The 20513-nt window shown below is 47.7% G+C and overlaps 1 protein-coding gene across 1 annotated transcript in view; it reads left to right on the forward strand.

Moving 5' to 3' along the window:
• LOC137527861 (ficolin-1-like) overlaps window positions 1–20513 on the forward strand; it is a 103178-nt gene that overhangs the window by 43871 nt on the left and 38794 nt on the right. Inside the window, exon 2 of the mRNA XM_068248837.1 lies at window positions 10345–10419. Within this exon, the coding sequence (XP_068104938.1) occupies window positions 10377–10419 (43 nt within the window). The 5' untranslated portion in view covers window positions 10345–10376. The remainder of the gene's footprint in view (window positions 1–10344; window positions 10420–20513) is intronic.

A 20513-nucleotide genomic window follows, 5' to 3' on the forward strand; every position in this document is an offset into this window, starting at 1 on the left:
ACAATTGAGGGGACCATTATGGCAAAAAAAAAGGTTAGCAAAGGGTAGGGAGAGTGAGAGAGGGAAGGTATGAAACAAAATACCTGTAGAGGAAAGGAGAGAGAGTGGTAGAGAAGAGGAGGTGGGGGACAGAGAGTGAGAGGAGATATCAAGGCAGTTTCTTAAGGTCCGTACACACGCCGGACTGGAGGCAACGATGGGTCCGTCGTCACCTCCCGCTGGGTGGGCGTTCCAACGACAGTCCGGCGTGTGTACGCACTGTCGGCGGACTGATACGGCTGTTTCTGAGCGATCCGCCGGGCAGTCCGCCTGCAGCTGCCAAGTCCACTATAGACAGTATATTGCAGGCGTACGTTAAAAAGGGGCGCTGGGAAAAAAGGGTGCGGGGTTTTAAACGATAAGCATGGATAACGTTTAAAAATGTATTGTACTGTATTTCGTTTAAAATTAATGTTTTATAAAGTTATAAATCATTAAATAATGTGCATTAAATCGGCAATTGTAAAAACGTTAATCTTTCGTTTAAATAGTGAAACGTATAATAACGTTTAAAAAAAAAATTACTAAGTAACCCTCCCTGTACCTACCCCTAACCCCTAGACCCCCCTGTTGATGCCTAAACCTAAGACCCCCTGTTGGTGCCTAAACCTAAGACCCCCTGTTGGTGCCTAAACCTAAGACCCCCCTGTTGGTGCCTAAACCTAAGACCCCCCTGTTGGTGCCTAAACCTAAGACCCCCCTGTTGGTGCCTACACCTAAGACCCCCCTGTGATAAGCATTAATAAAGTTTCAAAAACATATTGTGCGGTTTTTTCGTTTAAAAATAATGTAAAAAAAAAAAACAAAAAAAAAATTGTACTGTTTTTCGTTTAAAAATAATGTTTGAAAAAAATATTGTACTGTTTTTCGTTTAAAAATAATATTAAAAAATGTATAAATCATTAAATAATGTGTAATCATGAGAAGCAGTAATAAAACATTAAGTCTCCGGGCGCCGCTTTTAAAACGTTATTTTTCTCCGGCGCCCTTTTTTCCTATCGGGCGCCCATTAAACGATATTTATTATGGGAGTGAATGGCGCCGCCCGATTTGTCCACTAGCCTCCTGCGCCCTTTTTTACTGTTACCATATTGCAGCTGTTCGTTTACTTACTTGTCCCAGCCCGGCCATCTCTAGTGTGAAGCCTCCGTCCCCATAGCTCCCTAGACACTGATCCCTGGGTCGCCGCCGTTGTCCTAATCAATCTTGTTAATTGCTTACCAGCAATGATTGCTGATAAGCTGTGTCGCTGCCTGAGGCTCACTCCCGTGCACAGTACTCTCAGCCCATGTTGCCCAGATCTTTCGTAAACATTCCTCCTTGCCGCCACTAGTGAATAACCATCTCCAGCCAATGAAAAATCATAGTGCTGGCCAAGCCACATCCCCCAAGCCGCGCTATTGGTTGCCTCTCAGCATCTGAGCGCCGTGATTGGCTGCCGTGCTCTGCTACTCGCAATGCTGAAGTAGTGGGGAGAGAAGCTCTGTCCGGAGTTGGATCTGCAAATACATCTTCAATTAGGCAGCAGCACAGGTCAGGTTCAGCACAGTCCGAGTCCAGCCTGCCCGTTGCTGCTCACTGCCAGCCGATGCCTGATGCAAACTTTTAATGCAGGGCGGCCGGTGGCACTGAATGGACTCTGCTGCAAGAATGTGTTTGAGGAGGGAGCGGAGTAGAAAGGAGTCAAGGGGACGGGGAGAGAGTGTGCAGGCTGAAACTGGCAGCTGGGAAAGCCGCGGCCTGCATAAATTAATCAGGACGGGTGTCCATTGTTGTTGTCACTCTCTGCCTGTCTGCACACATTATTCTGCCCTTCAGCCGCCCCAAGCAGAGGTGAATTTCTGGCGCCCTAGGCCATAGCCTATGTGGCCTTGCCAGAAATCCGGCCCTGGTAGTCCCCGGTTAATGAACAAGATAGGGACTGTAGACTCATTCTGAAACTGTCCATAGGTTGGAACACTGTGCCACCACTGTCCCCTCCCCTGTACCTCCTCCATGCCCCCCTCCTCCTCCATGCGTCCATTGTTCACCTCTGTGTCAGGGTCTTTTTGAAAAAAAAAAAAAAAAAGTGTTGACTTGTTCCAAAAGACCCAAATTTAAAATATGGGAGCCGTTCGTAATGGCGGGACATTTATGAGTCAGGTGTTTGTAAGTTGGGGACAGGCGTACATGGAGGTGTTAAATTGGTCTGTGATTAGCCAATCATAATTGAAGGTGTATTATACTCGTGCCTGCCTTCATTCAAGACACATGTTTGATAAGCAGGGGCGTAGGAATAGACCCTGCAGCCCCTGCAGTTGCAGGGGGGCCCCTAGCAAGTCAGGGGCCCGGAGGAGGAAAGGCTGTCACCACCGGCGTACCTACCGGGGATGCGACTCTCTCAGCCGCAGGGGGGCCCGGCCGCCCGGGGCTGCTCTGGGGCCCGCTCACTGTGCGTGGGGGGAGCGCTGCTCTGGACCCCCCAGCAAGGTGCTCAACTGGCCGCAGCGTCTAATAGACGCTGCGCCAGTTCATTCCCTGCAGCCCCGCTCCACCAGCAGCCTGCATAGTCTCCGGCAGGCAGATCAGGGCTACGGCAAGATGGCCGCCGAAGAAGCCCTACACTGGAGACTATTTGTGTCTCTAGTACAGGGCTTCGGCAGCCATCTTGCCGTAGCCCTGCACTCTGCCTGTCAGCGCGGGAGATGTGCTGCAGGAGGACTCGGGGAGCTGCGAGCCAGATGCCGGGAGAGGAGAAGACTTCTGTCAGGTAAGTGAATTGTTTTTTTTTCACAGGTGCATTTTTTTTTCTAGTGTCTGCTGCCTACATTGTGATTTTCTGGTCACTGCTGCCTACATTGTGATTTTCTGGTCACTGCTGCCCACATTGTGATTTTCAGGTGTCTGCTGCCCACATTATGATTTTCTGGTCACTGCTGCCCACATTGTGATTTTCAGGTGTCTGCTGCCCACATTATGATTTTCTGGTCACTGCTGCCCACATTATGATTTTCTGGTGTCTGCTGCCCACATTACGATTTTCTGGTCACTGCTGCCCACATTGCGATTTTCTGGTGTCTGCTGCCCACATTGCGATTTTCTGGTGTCTGCTGCCCACATTACGATTTTCTGGTCACTGCTGCCCACATTGCGATTTTCTGGTCACTGCTGCCCACATTGCGATTTTCTGGTGTCTGCTGCCCACATTGCGATTTTCTGGTGTCTGCTGCCCACATTACGATTTTCTGGTCACTGCTGCCCACATTGCGATTTTCTGGTCACTGCTGCCCACATTGCGATTTTCTGGTGTCTGCTGCCCACATTATGATTTTCTGGTGTCTGCTGCCCACATTACGATTTTCAGGTGTCTGCTGCCCACATTACGATTTTCAGGTGTCTGCTGCCCACATTACGATTTTCAGGTGTCTGCTGCCCACATTAGGATTTTCTGGTGTCTGCTGCCCACATTGCGATTTTCTGGTGTCTGCTGCCCACATTGCGATTTTCTGGTGTCTGCTGCCCACATTACGATTTTCAGGTGTCTGCTGCCCACATTGTGATTTTCAGGTGTCTGCTGCCCACATTACGATTTTCTGGTCACTGCTGCCCACATTGCGATTTTCTGGTCACTGCTGCCCACATTGCGATTTTCAGGTGTCCGCTGCCCTCATTACGATTTTCAGGTGTCTGCTGCCCACATTACGATTTTCAGGTGTCTGCTGCCCACATTACGATTTTCAGGTGTCTGCTGCCCACATTGCGATTTTCAGGTGTCTGCTGCCCACATTGCGATTTTCTGGTGTCTGCTGCCCACATTACGATTTTCTGGTGTATGCTGCCCACATTAGGATTTTCTGGTGACTGCTGCCCACATTGCGATTTTCTGGTGACTGCTGCCCACATTGCGATTTTCTGGTGACTGCTGCCCACATTGCGATTTTTCTGGTGACTGCTGCCCACATAAGGATTTTCTGGTGACTGCTGCCCACATTAGGATTTTCTGGTGTCTGCTGCCCACATTACGACATTCTGGTGACTGACTGCTGCCCACATTAGGATTTTCTGGTGACTGCTGCCCACATTAGGATTTTCTGGTGACTGCTGCCCACATTACGATATTCTGGTGACTGCTGCCCACATTAGGATTTTCTGGTGACTGATGCCCACATTGCGATTTTCTGGTGAACTCTGCCCACATTACGATTTTCTGGCCCACATTACGATTTTCTGGTGAACACTGCCCACGTTACGATTGTCTGGTGAATGCTGTCCACGTTACGATTTTCTGGTGAACGCTGCCCACATTATGATTTTCTGGCCCACATTACGATTTTCTGGTGAACACTGCCCAAGTTACGATTGTCTGGTGAATGCTGTCCTTGTTACAATTTTCTGGTGAACTCTGCCCACATTACGATTTTCTGTCCCACATTACGATATTCTGGTGAACGCTGCCCACATTACGATTGTCTGGTGAATGCTGCCCACGTTACAATTTTCTGGTGACTGCTGCTCACGTTACTATTTTCTGGTGACTGGTGCCCACATTACGATTTTCTGGTGAACTCTGCCCACATTATGATTTTCTAAAGGCCCACATTACGATTTTCTGGTGAACTCTGCCCACATTACGATTTTCTGGCCCACATTACGATTGTCTGGTAAAATGCTGCCCACTTTACAATTAATTTACAGTGAAACGCTGCCCCATTACGATTATTTGGCACCTATGGGGGGGGCCCCATCCAAATATTCGCAGGGGGGCCCAGTGATTTCTAGTTACGCCCCTGTTGATAAGGCAAGGTGCAATCCACCAATCCGGGTACAGGGTTGGTATAACAGCCAATGTGCAATTTTTGGACCTGATTAGACATTTGATTAGACAAAAAGAGATTTTTAAATGCTTATTATGATTGATAAAGCATTTCTTTAAATCGATATCAAGGGCTAAAATTGATCGAAAGATCGCCAATGTTGGTTCTTTTTTGCTGATTGTAAAATAATAGATAGGTGGAGGTTCATACATTTTACATTTGTCACACGATCGACATAGGATCAATCACTTATAGAAAATCTGCCTATGGGGGAGTCTCAGGATTTATTTTTTTTAAAAAGCATTTCCTATGCGCCAGTCTAACTGCCAAAATAGTAAGATATTAGCATGTTTGCACACTATTTTGTCAGTTAGAATTAGCAACTTCCGTTCAGGAAATGCTTCTGAACTCAAAGAAAACCCTGAGAATTCCCCATGAGGAGATGGACTAGTCCAAAACCTGACAGTTATGACAGATTTTTAAGGCTTTGTTCACATCTAAAATCAAAATCGCTGATGGCCACGTTTTGCGATTTTGAGAGTGATTTTTTTCCCCCTCCCGACGCTTACCTGTGCACTACGATTTTGTGTAAAGAGCTTTTCAAAGCACTTTTGCAGATCGATTTCTTTTTTCCACTTCCTGACGCAAGTCAGGAAGCAGACAGAGCCTGCCGGGGGCGTGGAGAGGGTGTGTATAGCTTCTTCCTATCACAAGCAGAGCAGCAAATTCCTGCCTGAGTCCGACAAAGCCGTCAGAGGAAAGAAGATTAGATTATATAATAGACATAATACAGCCACTGTGCAACTAGGAAAGGCTGCAGTAAGCCAGACCACATTAGAACATGATTAGGAACTTATAGGATAGAAGAAATAAGGCTGAACATTTCGTTACAGAGTCTCTTCAAGGCGATTTATAAAATCGCCAGTGCTTAAAAAATTGTGAAAATGCCGTAGGTGTGAACAAGCCCTAACTGCTTACATTTTTGCTGGAGTGGTTATTTAACAATTGTTTATATGGAAACTACATCCATTAAGTTTGTTTATGTCGATTCCTATAGTGATTGTTTTGCAAAACCCTAATTGAAATTTGGATTAGACAGTTTATGCAAAGTTTTTCCTACAATCGATCGTGACATCATCAAAAGTTGTTTGTATTGTAGTAACTTGTGACAATACTGAATCGATTTAACCAATCATTAAATTGATCATTATATTGATTTAATTACACTAAAAAAAACAAATCTCGTGATAACTGTATATTGTTTGGTTAGCAAAATCTGATATGGGAGCAATTAGAAGAGTTTAGATCCAAGGAATTACAAAAATATACCTGTAACTGTGACTGGTTCTCTTGATTATGAACTGCCTGCATTTCCTCCAATCGAATGCATACTTTTACATCGTGACTCCACAGATGCCGCACAACGGCCGGTCACGCACGTATCTGACGCGCTGGTAAGCAGGGCTTGTCAGGATTTTCCCTGTAACCATGGTAACCGCTGAGCAGGATAACATTCTTTGCATTGATGAGCGAATCTATTCCTGGGAGGCCGGCGTGGAGGAGAAGGCATTAATATTACATAACTCAGGCGGCTGGCGCAGGAGGTTAAATATAGCGAGGCTAAGCAAGATGGCCACCAACGGGCGGATAACCCCCATGCATCTTGGAGTTTCCTCTCTCTGCTTCCAGTGCGGGTTTGTGAACTTTCTCAAGAAAGCTGAAAATTCTATTTATTTTCCATTATCTATGGTATATAGATTATCAGAGAGCTTTACAGCATACCGTACATTTCCCCCGAAGCAGGAAAAAGGGGCGCAGGAGCCCTTTCGGTAAAACCAGCGCCTCCATAGACGCCTATAATAAAACCATTTTGCGGCATGATAGGAAAATTCAGGTGCATGGCGGCGGGCACCTCAGGGCGATACATTTTACCTTCTTTGCCGCAAATCGCAGCTTTTAGAATAGCTGCTATATGCGACTATGAAGGTAAATTGAGGTGTCCGATTAGTGGCAAGAAGGAAGAATTTCCCAGACAGGCTTGTGGAAAAAAAATGTCTTGCAGATAAGTTGTAGTTATCCACAAGCCTTTATAGCCGCATATCGCAGCTTTGCGGAAGAGGGGGAGGGTAGCTTTAGGAGGGGGATTTAGGGTTAGGTTTAGGCACCACCAAGGGAGGGTTAAGGGTTAGGCACCACCAGGGGGGGTCTTATGATTAGGCACCACAGAGTTGGGGGGGGGGTGTCTTTCGGTTTAGACACCACCGGGGGGGGGGGGGGGGGGTCTTAGGGTTAGGCACCACCAGGGAGGGACTTAGAATTAGGCACCACAAGGGGGGGGGGGTATGTGTTGCCAGATATAGGTACAGCCAGTATAGGTAGCCAGGAATAGATGCCAACCAGTACAGGCAGCCAGGTATTGGTGCAGCCAATTTAGGTAGCCATGTGTAGGTGTAGCCAGTACAGATAGCCAAATATAGTTGCAACCAGTATAAGTAGCAAGAATAGGTGCCCCACCATAGGTATCAGGTATAGGTGCCCCAGTATAGGTAGTAGGTATAGGTGCCCCAATAAAGGTAGTAGATATAGGTGCCCACAGTATAGGTAGCAGGTATAGTTGCCCCAGTATAGGTAGTAGGTATAGGTACCCCCAGTATAGGTAGCAGGTATAGGTGTCACTGCGGGCTGGGGAGTGGGGCAGACATTATCCTCTCTCCCTCTCCATGGGCCCTCCCTCCTGTGGCCCCCCTGCAGAGCCAGAGTGCAGCGGTGCGGTGTGTAGTTAACTCACCCGATTGCTCGTTCCATGTGCTGTGTCGCCTCCAACAGCAGGTGAGTTAATTACACACCCCACCGTTGTTCCAGCTCTGCAGGAGAGGGGGGAGGGAGGAATGCTGTCGGCCCCCCTCCACATTGCTTCCTGGGGAACAAAATGCCAAAAGATGTATACGTTGTTGGCAGTTGGATCCCTTGCCTGCCAAAAAGGGTTAATTTTCTCTACCAACTTGAAATACTCAGTCTCTATAAAAGAAAGAAGTTAGTTTGGAGCATCTTGATGACGTCATCATTCTAGCTGAGCTGCACTGTCCTTCCAGCAGGACTCTTGGGAGGGGTTTAGGGCCGTAACTAGAGGGGAGCAGCCCATGCGATCGCAGGGGGGCCAAGAGCTGTGGTGGACCCCAACTACCAAGCTTCCTTTCAGAGCCGGGACAAGGTCCTCCAGCACCCAAGGCTGAGACACCAAAGTGCGCCCCTCCATCCCTGCCACCACAGCTGTCACACACTGATTTCTATTAGACTAAGAGGGCCCACAACCTCCCCAACACCTTAATATCTAGTTATCTGGCTTGCAGTCACTGCCATGTATCCCCTTTTCTTATTTCTTTCTGCTTCAAACACAATTAGGAATGACAGCTGAATGAATTCTGCGCCCCCTACTACACTGCGCCCTGAGGCTGGAGCCTCTCCAGCCTCGCCTCGGCCCGGCCCTGCTTCCTTTCCTCCCATACAGGGGACTATACTTCAGATCAGGTGATTTTGTGGCTACATTTGTTATGGGTGGGAAGATCATGATGGCTACACTTGTTTTATGACCCATGTGAGATGGGCCTATGGCCGTGAAGGGCATCAACGGGAGGCAAGGGAAAGGGAGTGGAAATGGGGGGGGGGGGGCATCAAAGTTTTTCTGGGGGGCCAATAAATTGTAGTTACAGCACTGAAGGAGCTGATGTTAGTTTAGAATGTACACTTCCCCTAATCCCTAGCAGTGACTGTTAGCTGCTAATACCCCACTGACAACAATAAATCCTGACAAACTGATGTCAGCTTGCAGCTTTGCTGGCTGTTGTGTGACAATCGAAAGCATAGAATCACAGGCATGATGCAATTTCCAATCAGATTGCGGGGTCCAAACGATAATTTTGGATTTGCCTGAGGTGCTCCCGATCGATAACAGGATCGATTTTGTGCAGTAGTGTATTATGTGAGAATCGATCTCATTATCTATTGGATGCACATCGGACTTGTCGGAAATGATCAGTTTGACCTTTCGTTCTGATGGGAAATTGCATTGTGTGTACCTAGCATAAGACCTGAAGTCCACTAGCAGTTCAGAGCTCGCCATTTGGCAAAGCGTTGCAACAGTGGAGCCCTATGGGAGGGGTTCTACCACAGCGTTGCGATTGCAGAGCGATAAAAAAAACACTTCCTGCAAGATTTTTAGAGATTGGATGATTGGCTGATTGGTAAATTTTGGTACAAAGGAAAAATTCTACAAGACCGCAAATGCCAGGCTAAACTGGTGGCTTTTCAGGCTGGATTTGAATTACAGGGATGGAGGGATGGAGCTTTCTTTACTGGGTGAAGGGAATTCCAATGGGTACGGGCAGCATGACAGAAAGCTCTGTCTCCAAAGGTTTTGAGTTGCACTCTGGGGGTGACCAAGTTTATGGATCCTGATCTAAAGTTGTGAGATGTGTGGTGCAGTTTCAGCAAGTCATTCATGTACCCAGGGTCCAAATTGTGTAGGGATTTACAATACAATACAATACAAGGACAATACAAGTGATAACAGATAAGCAACAGTGCAACAATATTACTAATTAATGTTACATTTTTCTCAGAGTGCCTGACTAGTAAGTAGTGATGAGCGAAAATGCCAATATTCGTTTAGCATTCATTTCACGAAATTAATGTTAAATTAGATTTTCAAGCAAAAATGCCATTAAAAATAAGTTGTGTTATTTTTTGCGTTTTTGCAAATTTTAATGGTAAAAATATTTAATTTTTTTTACATGTTTGCGGTAACAATCTTCACTGTAAAAATATCGGTTTTGCACTTTTTGTGAATTATCGCTGTAAAATATAGATTTTTCACATTTTTATGAAGAATACGAAAATGTGACAATACAAGCTATTTTCGTTAAAATTTTCTCGACATCGAAAATAGCAATTTTGATGCAAAAATGACTTTGGCTAAAATCCGCAAGCAACAATACTAGTAAGCATCCAAAAAAAAAAAAAAATAACTGGATAATAAAGAAAATAAGAGCCGGTAATCATAGCGGATTATCAGGACGCCTTAGTAAGAGGCCCCACTTAGCAGGCCGCCCGATGCTTATCCTCGGTCAAATCGCGCCTTTCCTTGAATGGTTGATATTAAGAGATTTGACACGGGCTCAGCGGGGAGCCCTGTAATGGGAGCCGCGGAGAACCCGGTCACCTGACAAGAGCTGGCAGCGCCGATTAAAGAGCTGAATCAGATGATGGGAATCCGTCGCTGGTACAGGCAGGCTCTCTGCTGCCGTTCCCATGGCGACGGCGAGATTAACTGAGGCTGTCTGTGTTCCTTCCTCACAGCTATTGTCAGCTCTCCTCCGAGCCCGGAGGAGAACGCATGGGGGTGGGGATTAGTCAATTCATTCGACAGACGCAAATGCCTCTAAAGTCCTCGTTAATGAACTGTATTGTTTTGCAGAGAAAAATATTTTTTTTTCTTCCTCTGTGGCTTTTTTAGGACACTCCAATCAAAAAAGAGAAAAGCTTGCTATGATTTCCTGTTTCCCTTCAGACAGAAGAGAGAGGGAGAGAGGTAAAGAAAGGAGAGATAATAAGAAAAATGGAGAGAGAGACTGAAAGGAAGATATGGAGAGTGTGTGTGTGTGAGTAACAGAGAGAGAATGAGAAATTGAGAGAAATCCTGAATGCTCTCAACCTGGAAATCGAATCTGGGAGACACAGACAGACGTGCAATCCCAGAGAGAATAGACTGTGCTAACACTGTGAGCAGGAGACTCATGAGGATGAGGCTTGTTTCCTGCTGCACTAACCCAAATATACAGCAACCAGGGACACCTCATTTAACCACTTCCCTACCACAGGTTATTTCCCCTTAAAAACCAGAGCAATTTCCATTTCACACTTATCTCATTCATCCAATATCTTTATTGCTACTTATCACACCAAAATTATCTATTAGACTCTGAAGAAGATGTTGCCGCTAAATAAATATTATTATTATTTTTTTTTTTTTGCAGGACAAACTTGGTTTTCTTTGGGTCGCACTATTTGCTAAGAATAATTTTATTTCCTATGGTTCCTAAAAGGTTTAAGAAAAAAAAAAGTTAAGAAAAAGTTATTATTTCTTTATTTTTAGCCATTATAGTTTGAAAATAAAAAGTGCTACTGTAGATAAAACCCACATATTTTATTTGCACATTAGTCTTGGTTCTTATACAACATTTAAATGATGTCCCTAGTACAATGTATGGTGACAATATCTTATCTGGCAATAAAGGTGTATTTTTTCCATTTTGTGTTTGTTTAAACTATGTCCATTATTACAAGCCCTTATTTGCAAAAAAATAACAGTAATAAACCCTCATGACATACATATTACAAATCTGAGTCCCTGAGATAACTATTTGTGTTTTGAAATGCTGTCACTTTGGCTTTTTTTTTAAACAAGTGTGTTAAGTGTTTTGTTTTTTTATTTTTTTGGTAACTATGTGGGAGGGAAGGGAGAGGGGAGGGAGCAGAAGAGGAAAAAAAATGTATTTTAGCTCAATTTTACTTTTTACCCACTAGATGTCACCACACTTTATCCTGTGTAAGTAGAACAGTGCACTGGAACTGTGTGTGGGTGTGTGTTTACTTTAATTTCAATGAATGATCACTGGCTTCTGACTGAAGCCGTGATCATTCATTGATTATTCTTTCACAGGCACTTTAATTGGCTTTGGGAACGCACGTTCCCATTCAGATAGTCAGGATGGAAATGGTGGTGTATGCAGTGCACAAACGCATGGAAGTATGAGTATACAGGTGAAACTCTTAAAATTAGAATATCGTGCAAAAGTCCATTTATTTCAGTAATTCAGCTTAAAAGGTGAAACTAATATATGAAATAGGCGACGCAAGTTATTTCATTACGCAAAGAATTGAATGTGTGCATTAAACACCAAGTGAACACCTGACATATCTGTCTAAGGACATAGAGACAGCGCTACGCAGGGACACAGGGCTTTCATTATAAAGGATGTGTCACTGGGTCATGGAGAATGAGCGCCAGTGAGGATGAAGACAGAAGGACACAGCCAGGAAGCAGCCTGACAGACAGACAGGTCAGTGCACTTTGCAGATGCTAGTACTCTGTAGGTGCCCCAGGAATGCACTAATCGCTCAGGTGTGTGTGTGTGTGTGGGGGGGGGGGCAGGGAGGGAGACCTGGCACAAACCCTGCTGGGACCCTTTGCAAGACGCAACTAGTTCAAAAGATGCACCTGGTTCAGAGTATTCCCCGCCATTCCATGTGCAGCCCCCTCTCCCATGTCTAACATCCATACTGCAGCCCCTCTCTTTCATGTACACCTCACTTGGGCATCAGCTTCTCGCTCAGGTTGTGCTCTCCATTTTCAGCTTCCACTTTGATATATAGCAATCTCTATTTCATGTCCAGGTGCCCCCCTTTGCTGCAGCCACCCAAAGCCTTTGTGGCTTTTCCAGAAATCCACCCCCACTCTTATGGAGAGAAAAATATTGTACCTTTTCTTCCTATCTGCAAAACATACATGACATGCATATTTTATTTTGAAATAATGTTCTGTTGAGTTAATATAAAAATGTCACCTGCACTGGGCCTTGAAAAAGCATTCAGCTGTAATACGAGGTGACACTCACTCCTACTGGGAGAACGATTATACCGACAGGTTCTGTACATCGTGTTCCGGGTTCTGCTAACACTGAAAGCACACAGTGGGGAGGATTTATAAACACAAAGGCGCAAAGCTGAGCGCTATTATTCTACAAGAGAACAGAAGCTAAAAATGTGTAAAAACAATATAAACCTATTAATATATAATCTGCATTCAGAGCTGGTCAACAAACTCCAAGCACAGATCTAAATACACCATCCGTTAGCATATTAAAGAGGAACTGTAAAGACATATAGCAGAATGTAGAGTATAGTAGTGTCCTGGTTATCCAGCATTTATCTAACCAGCAGGCTCCACCAAACAGCACAAATCGTCAGCAGTACTCACAATGGTGAAGGCCACTTATTAGGCTGTTTGTGGGCCACTGAAGTCTCTTAAAAATCCCTTTTTTATCCAAAAATATTGTTTAACATATTAGCCCTACTTAAACCGCCGCATCTCTGCCGCTGTACACTATCTAAATCCCCCCAAACTCGCCCTCCCTCTCCCCTGCAAAATCCATGACTTTCTTGGTTGTGGATTTTGCTGCCCTGTGCGCTTCCGTGTGAGGCAGGGCTATGGGCTGCAGCTCTGCCTCACACGTCTGTCAGCGCGTATCTCTGCCTCTCCCCCGCCCCTCTCAGTGAAGGAAGACTGAGAGGGGCGGGGGAGAGGCGGTGATCCGGGCTGACAGATGCGCTGAGAGGCAGAGCTGCGGCTCATAGCTCTGCCTCTCACGGAAGTGCTGCCTGGATTGCCCCCCGGGGAGTTTGGGGGGATTTAGATAGTGTACAGCAGCGGGAATGCGGCGGTTTAGGTAGGGCTAATATGTTAAACAATATTTTGGGATAAAAAAAGGATTTTTAAGAGACTTCAGAGACAGTCTCTTTAAAGACTGGGCTCCACGGCTCCTCCAAAGTTCATTTCTTTCAATTACTGCTGGGCCAATTCTAGCCTTTTTTTGTCTCCCCAGGCAAGAAGTCTTGTGTTGCCACCGCCCAAAAAAAACAAACAAAATAACACATGCACACACAGTGGTGCTCAAATACCCCTTTTTAAAATTCGAGTTTGGTCGAATTCGAATAGTAAATTATTCGAGGTCAGTCGAATATTCGAGTCGAATAATTTTTACTATTCGATTCGACCTCGGACTTCGAGCTCACTATTAGAGTCGGTATTCGAGCTCATTATTCGAGCTGACTATTCGAATTGGCCTTAAATAGCTTCCAACACTTGTTTTGAGGGTGAATGATGCAAGAAACATCTTTTTTTTCCAAGTAACAACAGCAAGTGATTATGTGGGGATGTTCCTTTAAAAAAAAAAAGGTGAAAAGAGAAGTTGTGTCCAGAATTTTGTTCAGTACTGTATATACTTCTTCTTCTTCTTCTTCTTCTTCTTCTTCTTCTTCTTCTTCTTCTTTATCTTCTATCTTCTTCTTCTTCTATATCTTCTTCTTCTATATCTTCTTCTTCTATATCTTCTTCTTCTTCTATATTGTCTTCTTCTTCTTCTTCTTCTTCATCTTCTTCATCATCATCTTCTTCATCTTCTTCATCATCATCTTCTTCTTCTTCTTCTTCATCTTCTTCTTCTTCATCTTCTTCATCTTCTTCATCTTCTTCTTCTTCATCTTCTTCATCTTCTTCTTCTTCATCTTCTTCATCTTCTTCATCTTCTTCTTCTTCATCTTCTTCATCTTCTTCTTCATCTTCTTCATTTTGTTCTTCTTCTTCTTCTTCTTCTTCTTCTTCATCTTCATCTTCTTCTTCTTCATCTTCTTCATCCTCTTCTTCATTTTGTTCTTCTTCATCTTCTTCTTCTCCTCCTTCTTCTTCTTCTTCATCTTCTTCATCTTCTTCTTCTTCATCTTCTTCATCTTCTTCTATATCGTCTTCTTCTTCACTTATTTCTCTTTTCAATTTTTTTTTTAAAGAAATGCAGCTATTTTTGAGCGTAACAAATAGCTGGTGGCGCACGCATGTTGGAAGCGCCATTGTATGTGCTCCCTGGCAGTGGAAACACACAGACAGCAGGAGGTAAATTCAGCAGCAGGAGGAGGAGGATGAGTGTGTGGCAGCAGGCAGTCAATGAGGCAGGCAGCGTGACATAATAGCCCTGGTACCTAGCGGTGATACCAGGGCTGTAAATAAACACAGCAGGCAGGAGGTCCCAGACAGCGGTCGTGCAGCCCACATCGTGTCCAATACACAACTGGGACAACACAGTTTTCAACCCAGGCACCTCAGAAAAATTAAACCTTTTTTTTTTTTTAATGGTTTTTTGGTTTTGTTTGTACAACCAATTACACAGATATATAGCTATTGTTTGACGTAATAGCTGGTGGCAGAGTGGCAGCAGAATGTAATTCTGTGTACCCTGGCAGTGGGAAACACAGACCGACAGCAGCAGTAGCAGGAGGAATGGAGGAGTAATGTGAGCAGCTATTGTTTGACGTAATAGCTGGTGGCAGTGTGGCAGCAGAAGGTAATTCTGTGTACCCTGGCAGTGGGAAACACAGACAGACAGCAGCAGCAGGAGGAATGGAGGAGTAGTGTGAGTGTGGCATCAGGCAGGCAGCGTGACATAATAGCCCTGGTACCTAGCGGTGATACCAGGGCTGTAAATAAACACAACAGGAGGTCCCAGACAGCGGTCGTGCAGCCCACATCGTGTCCAATACACAACTGGGACAACACAGTTTTCAACCTGGGCACCTCAGAAAAATTAAACCTTTTTTTTTTTTTTAATGGTTTTTTGGTTTTGTTTGTACAACCAATTACACAGATATATAGCTATTGTTTGACGTAATAGCTGGTGGCAGAGTGGCAGCAGAATGTAATTCTGTGTACCCTGGCAGTGGGAAACACAGACAGACAGCAGAAGGGCAGTACACAGCAGCCCACTGTAGGTGTAAAATGTGTGGCTGCAGGCGACGTAATAGTCAAACTGAACCAGGCTGGCTTAGTGAGCAGGAGCCAGGAGGTGGTAAAGGGTGGTAAGGCACATTAGCGATGGTTCTTAGCCAGTTCATGTCCCCCTCTCGCCGACAACAGGGGCCAGGAACTCGCCTTCCACCCACGCCTGGTTCATCTTGAGAAACGTCAGTCTGTCCACAGACTTGTGAGACAGACGTGAGCGTTTCTCGGTGACCACGCCACCAGCTGCACTGAAGCAGCGCTCGGACAGCACGCTGGAAGGGGGGCAGGACAGCACTTCCAGGGCGTACTGCGCCAGCTCGCTCCAGATCTCCAGGCGCTTGACCCAATACTCCATGGGATCAACAGGGGCATCGCTGTCAAGCCCGCTGTAGGACCCCATGTAGTCAGCCACCATGCGGGTCAGGCGCTGGCTGTGACCGGAGGAGGATGCTGCTGCATCATGCACCTCCTCTCTAGTCACTGCTGCCGGAGCCTCTACAGTCCTGTAGAGCTCGTGGCTGAGAGACAGCAGGTCTGTGGGGCGCTTGCTGCTGGATGCAGGCACCTGCTGCTGCCTCTGTGCTGGCTGCTGGACAGTGGGGGTGGAAGGCTGGGGGAAGACTTCCTCCAAGCGCTCAACAAGGGCCTGCTGCAAGCTCCTTATTTGTTGCGCTGGGTCTCCTCCTGCAGGCGGCAGGAACTGGCTCAACTTCCCCTTGAGGCGTGGGTCCAACATCATGCTGATCCAGATGTCCTCCCTCTGCTTCATCTGGATCACCCTGGGGTCCTTACGCAGGCACGCCAGCATGTGCGCTGCCATTGGGAAGAGGCGGGCCAGGTGTGCTGGCACATCGACGGCAGTGCTGTCCTCCTCATCCTCCTCCTCTGCCGCCTCATCCTCTCTCCACCCCCGCACCAACTCAGCTGCGCTGTGCTGATCCCCCTCATCAGCAGCAAGGTCAGGGACCTCCACCAAGTCCTCCTCCTCCTCCCCCTCAGAGGTGGACTGTGCAGCTGCTTGCCGCTCCTGCTGGTCCAAGGCTGCCGCTCCCTGTTCCAGCAAAGCATCGAGGGCCCTGTTCAGCAGACAAACCAGGGGCACCCACTCGCAGACCATAGCATGGTCCCTGCTCACCATGTTAGTGGCCTGCAGAAAGGGAGCCAGCACTAAGCACACCTGCTGCATGTGCCTCCAGTCATCATCGGGGACGATGGACGGGATGTTGCTGGTCTTGTCCCTTCTCCGAGCGGCGGAAACAGTGGCCAGGGCAAGGTACTGGTTGACAGCGTGCTTCTGTTCAACCAGACGCTCCAACATCGCCAGGGTGGAGTTCCAGCGAGTCGGAACGTCAAGGATCAGCCGATGGCGTGGCAGCTCCAGCTCCTTTTGCACGTCTTCCAGGCTCGCACAGGCTGCAGCCGAGCGCCGGAAGTGACGCACAACGTTCCTTGCCGTTTCCAGCAGTTCGCCCATCCCCTGGTAGGTGCGCAAGAACTTTTGCACCACCAGGTTCAGCACGTGGGCAAGACAGGGGATGTGGGTCAGGTTTCCCCTGTCTATTGCGGCAACCAGATTGGCCCCATTGTCGGCCACCACCTCTCCGACTCTGAGGCCTCTGGGGGTCAGCCAAATCCTCTCCTGCTCCTGGAGTTTGGCCAACACATGGGTTGCCGTCAGCTTGGTCTTCCCAAGGCTGACCAAGTGCAGCAGCGCTTGGCAGTGGCGGGCCTTCACGCTGCTGCTGAGGCGGGGGGCTTGGCCAGGTGTGCCGGAGGATGGCAGAGGATCGGAGGAACCTGCTGCAGTTCCCCTGACCCTGCGGGGGGGCACCACCCACTGTGTTGCTGCTGCTGTGCCCGCTGCTGCTCTCCCATCCTCACCCCCTTCCACCAAGCTGACCCAGTGGACAGTGAAAGACAGGTAGCGGCCTGTCCCGAAGCGGCTGCTCCAGGAGTCCATGGTGACGTGGACCCTTTCACCAACCGCGTGCTCCAGCCCTCGCTCCACATTGGCCATCACAAAGCGGTGCAGTGCAGGAATGGCCTTGCGGGCGAAGAAGTGTCTGCTGGGGAGCTGCCAGTCTGGGGCTGCGCAAGCAAGCAGCGCACGCATGTCGCTCCCCTCCTGCACAAGCGTGTACGGCAGGAGTTGGGAGCACATGGCCCGTGCCAGCAAGCCGTTCAGCTGCCGCACGCGACGGCTGCTGGGAGGCAGAGCCCTAGCCACCCCCTGGAAGGACTCGCTCAAAAGGCTCTGGCGTGGCCTTTTGCTGGCACGGGAATCAGCAGACACAGCAGAGGAGGCCACTGAGGACTGGCTGTCAGAACAGGCATCAGTGTCGGCGGCAGGAGTTGCAGAGGGGGGAGGAGCAGTGCGTTTCCGCACTCCTGCTGGTGCTGCTGGAGGAGCAGGAGGGCGGGTGGCTGTGTTGCTGCTGCTGCTGCTGCTGAAGGCTGTGCAGTGATGGGTGTGGTGCCACTGCCAGCACCAGATGCCTTCAGCCTCTGGAACTCCTCATGCTGGTGGAAATGTTTCGCAGCAAGGTGGTTGATGAGCGAGCTGGTGCTGAACTTTAAGGGGTCTGCACCTCTGCTCAACTTCCGCTGACAGTGGTTGCAAGTGGCGTACTTGCTGTACACTGTGGGCATGGTGAAAAAACGCCAGATTGGTGACAAAAACGACCCCCTACGGCATGGAACCGCTGCTGCCTGTCTCCCTGTGGTGGTTGGGGGGGGGGGGCTTGGGTGCAGCTGGTGGTGGTACTGGCAGATGCTGCTGCTGCTCCTGCTGAGCCTGAGACACCAGCAGGCTGTGGGACCTGCCTACTGCTGCCAATGCTTGCAATGATGCGCCTCCTTGCAAGGCCCACAAGCGCATCCTCCTCCTCCTCCTCAGAGCTGCTGAGGACGACATCCCCTGGAGGTGGTGGCACCCAGTCTCTGTCTGTCACCGTGTCATCATCAGCCTCCCCCTCCTGAAACATGTCCTGCTGGGATGATGACCCCCCAAACTCCTCTCCTGATGCATGGATGGGCTGCTTGACTGTCGCCACAGTCTTGCTGTCCAATCCCTCATCCCCCAAAGTGCCCATCAGCATCTCCTCCTCCAAATCGCCAACAACAGCAGACAATTGACGCATCATGCCTGGGCTCAAAAGAGTGCTGAGTGACAGGTCGGCGACTGACGGTGAACTGGCCTCCTCCCCAGGCCCTGCTGGGCGGCTGCTGCGAACAGGGGTGGTGGTGGTGGTGGTGAGGGTGGAGGCCTCGGATGCAGAGCTGATGGCGGGCTGCTCATCCTCCGTCATCAGTTGCACCACAGTGTCTGCATCCTTTTCCTCAATGGGACGTTTCCGACCCGGCTGGAGGAAAATCGGAGCAGGTGCTACACGCTGCTGCTGCTGCTGTGTCTCTGCAGCGTGAGTTGCAGATGCTCCTGCTGGGCGGAGCCCAAGGCGTCCACGGCCAGTGGCTATGGGAGGAATGTTAGCCACTGACGCTGCTGCTGCTGCGGAACTGTGCATGGTGGCGCGGCCGCGCCCGCGGCTTGCCACAATGCTGCTCCCTCTCCTCCTGATTCCCTTGCTGCCCTTCCCCTTGCCCAAACCGCGCTGGCTGCCACTTCCAGACATCTTCGATGTTTTGGGCGTAAACACAAAAGTTTTTGAAAAGGGCGGGTGAAAAGTGGGGTACTTTAATGGAGTGGGTTGGTGGGTGAGGTGACTGAGTGAGTGTCCCGACTCCCTAGTACAGTAAGTAAGTAGTAACAGTCAGGAAGTACAACTAGCAGTTACAATAATCAGTAGTAATCACAAGGAAATAGAGTGTGTGTACACTACAGACAGTGAGTGCACGCACGCGCAAACACGCGCAGGAGCTGGCCTATGAACAGAGAGTGAGTGAGTGTCCCTAGTACAGTAAGTAAGTAGTAACAGTCAGGAAGTACAACTAGAAGTTACAATAATCAGTAGTAATCACAAGGAAATAGAGTGTGTGTACACTACAGACAGTGAGTGCACGCACGCGCACACACGTGCAGGAGCTAGCCTATGAACAGTGACTGAGTGAGTGTCCCTACTACAGTAAGTAAGTAGTAACTGTCAGGAAGTAGAATTTACAATAATCAATCAGTAATCAGAAGGAAATAGAGTGTGTGTACAGTACACAGACAGTGAGTGCACACACACACGCAGGAGCTAGTAGCCTATGAACAGTGACAGTGAGTGTCCTAGTACAGTTACAGTATATAACTATTCAGAAGGAAATAGAGTGTGTGTACAGTACACAGACAGTGAGTGCACGCACACGCAGGAGCTAGCCTATGAACAGTGACAGTCAGTGAGTGTCCTAGTACAGTTACAGTATATAACTATTCAGAAGGAAATAGAGTGTGTGTACAGTACACAGACAGTGAGTGCACACACACACGCAGGAGCTAGTAGCCTATGAACAGTGACAGTGAGTGTCCTAGTACAGTTACAGTATATAACTATTCAGAAGGAAATAGAGTGTGTGTACACAGACAGTGAGTGCAAGCACACGCAGGAGCTAGCCTATGAACAGTGACAGTCAGTGAGTGTCCTAGTACAGTTACAGTATATAACTATTCAGAAGGAAATAGAGTGTGTGTACACAGACAGTGAGTGCAAGCACACGCAGGAGCTAGCCTATGAACAGTGACAGTCAGTGAGTGTCCTAGTACAGTTACAGTATATAACTATTCAGAAGGAAATAGAGTGTGTGTACAGTACACAGACAGTGAGTGCACACACACACGCAGGAGCTAGTAGCCTATGAACAGTGACAGTGAGTGTCCTAGTACAGTTACAGTATATAACTATTCAGAAGGAAATAGAGTGTGTGTACACAGACAGTGAGTGCAAGCACACGCAGGAGCTAGCCTATGAACAGTGACAGTCAGTGAGTGTCCTAGTACAGTTACAGTATATAACTACAATACAAAATACAATCACTAAGTAGTAAAGGACAGCAGAAATACTGTCTAATACTATCTAATACTGTCTAATACTAATGAGAAATAAACTAACAGAGGACAGGAGGACAGCTGCCCACAC

This window comes from Hyperolius riggenbachi, chromosome 8 (genome assembly GCF_040937935.1).
Source record: "Hyperolius riggenbachi isolate aHypRig1 chromosome 8, aHypRig1.pri, whole genome shotgun sequence".
Lineage (NCBI taxonomy): Eukaryota > Metazoa > Chordata > Amphibia > Anura > Hyperoliidae > Hyperolius > Hyperolius riggenbachi.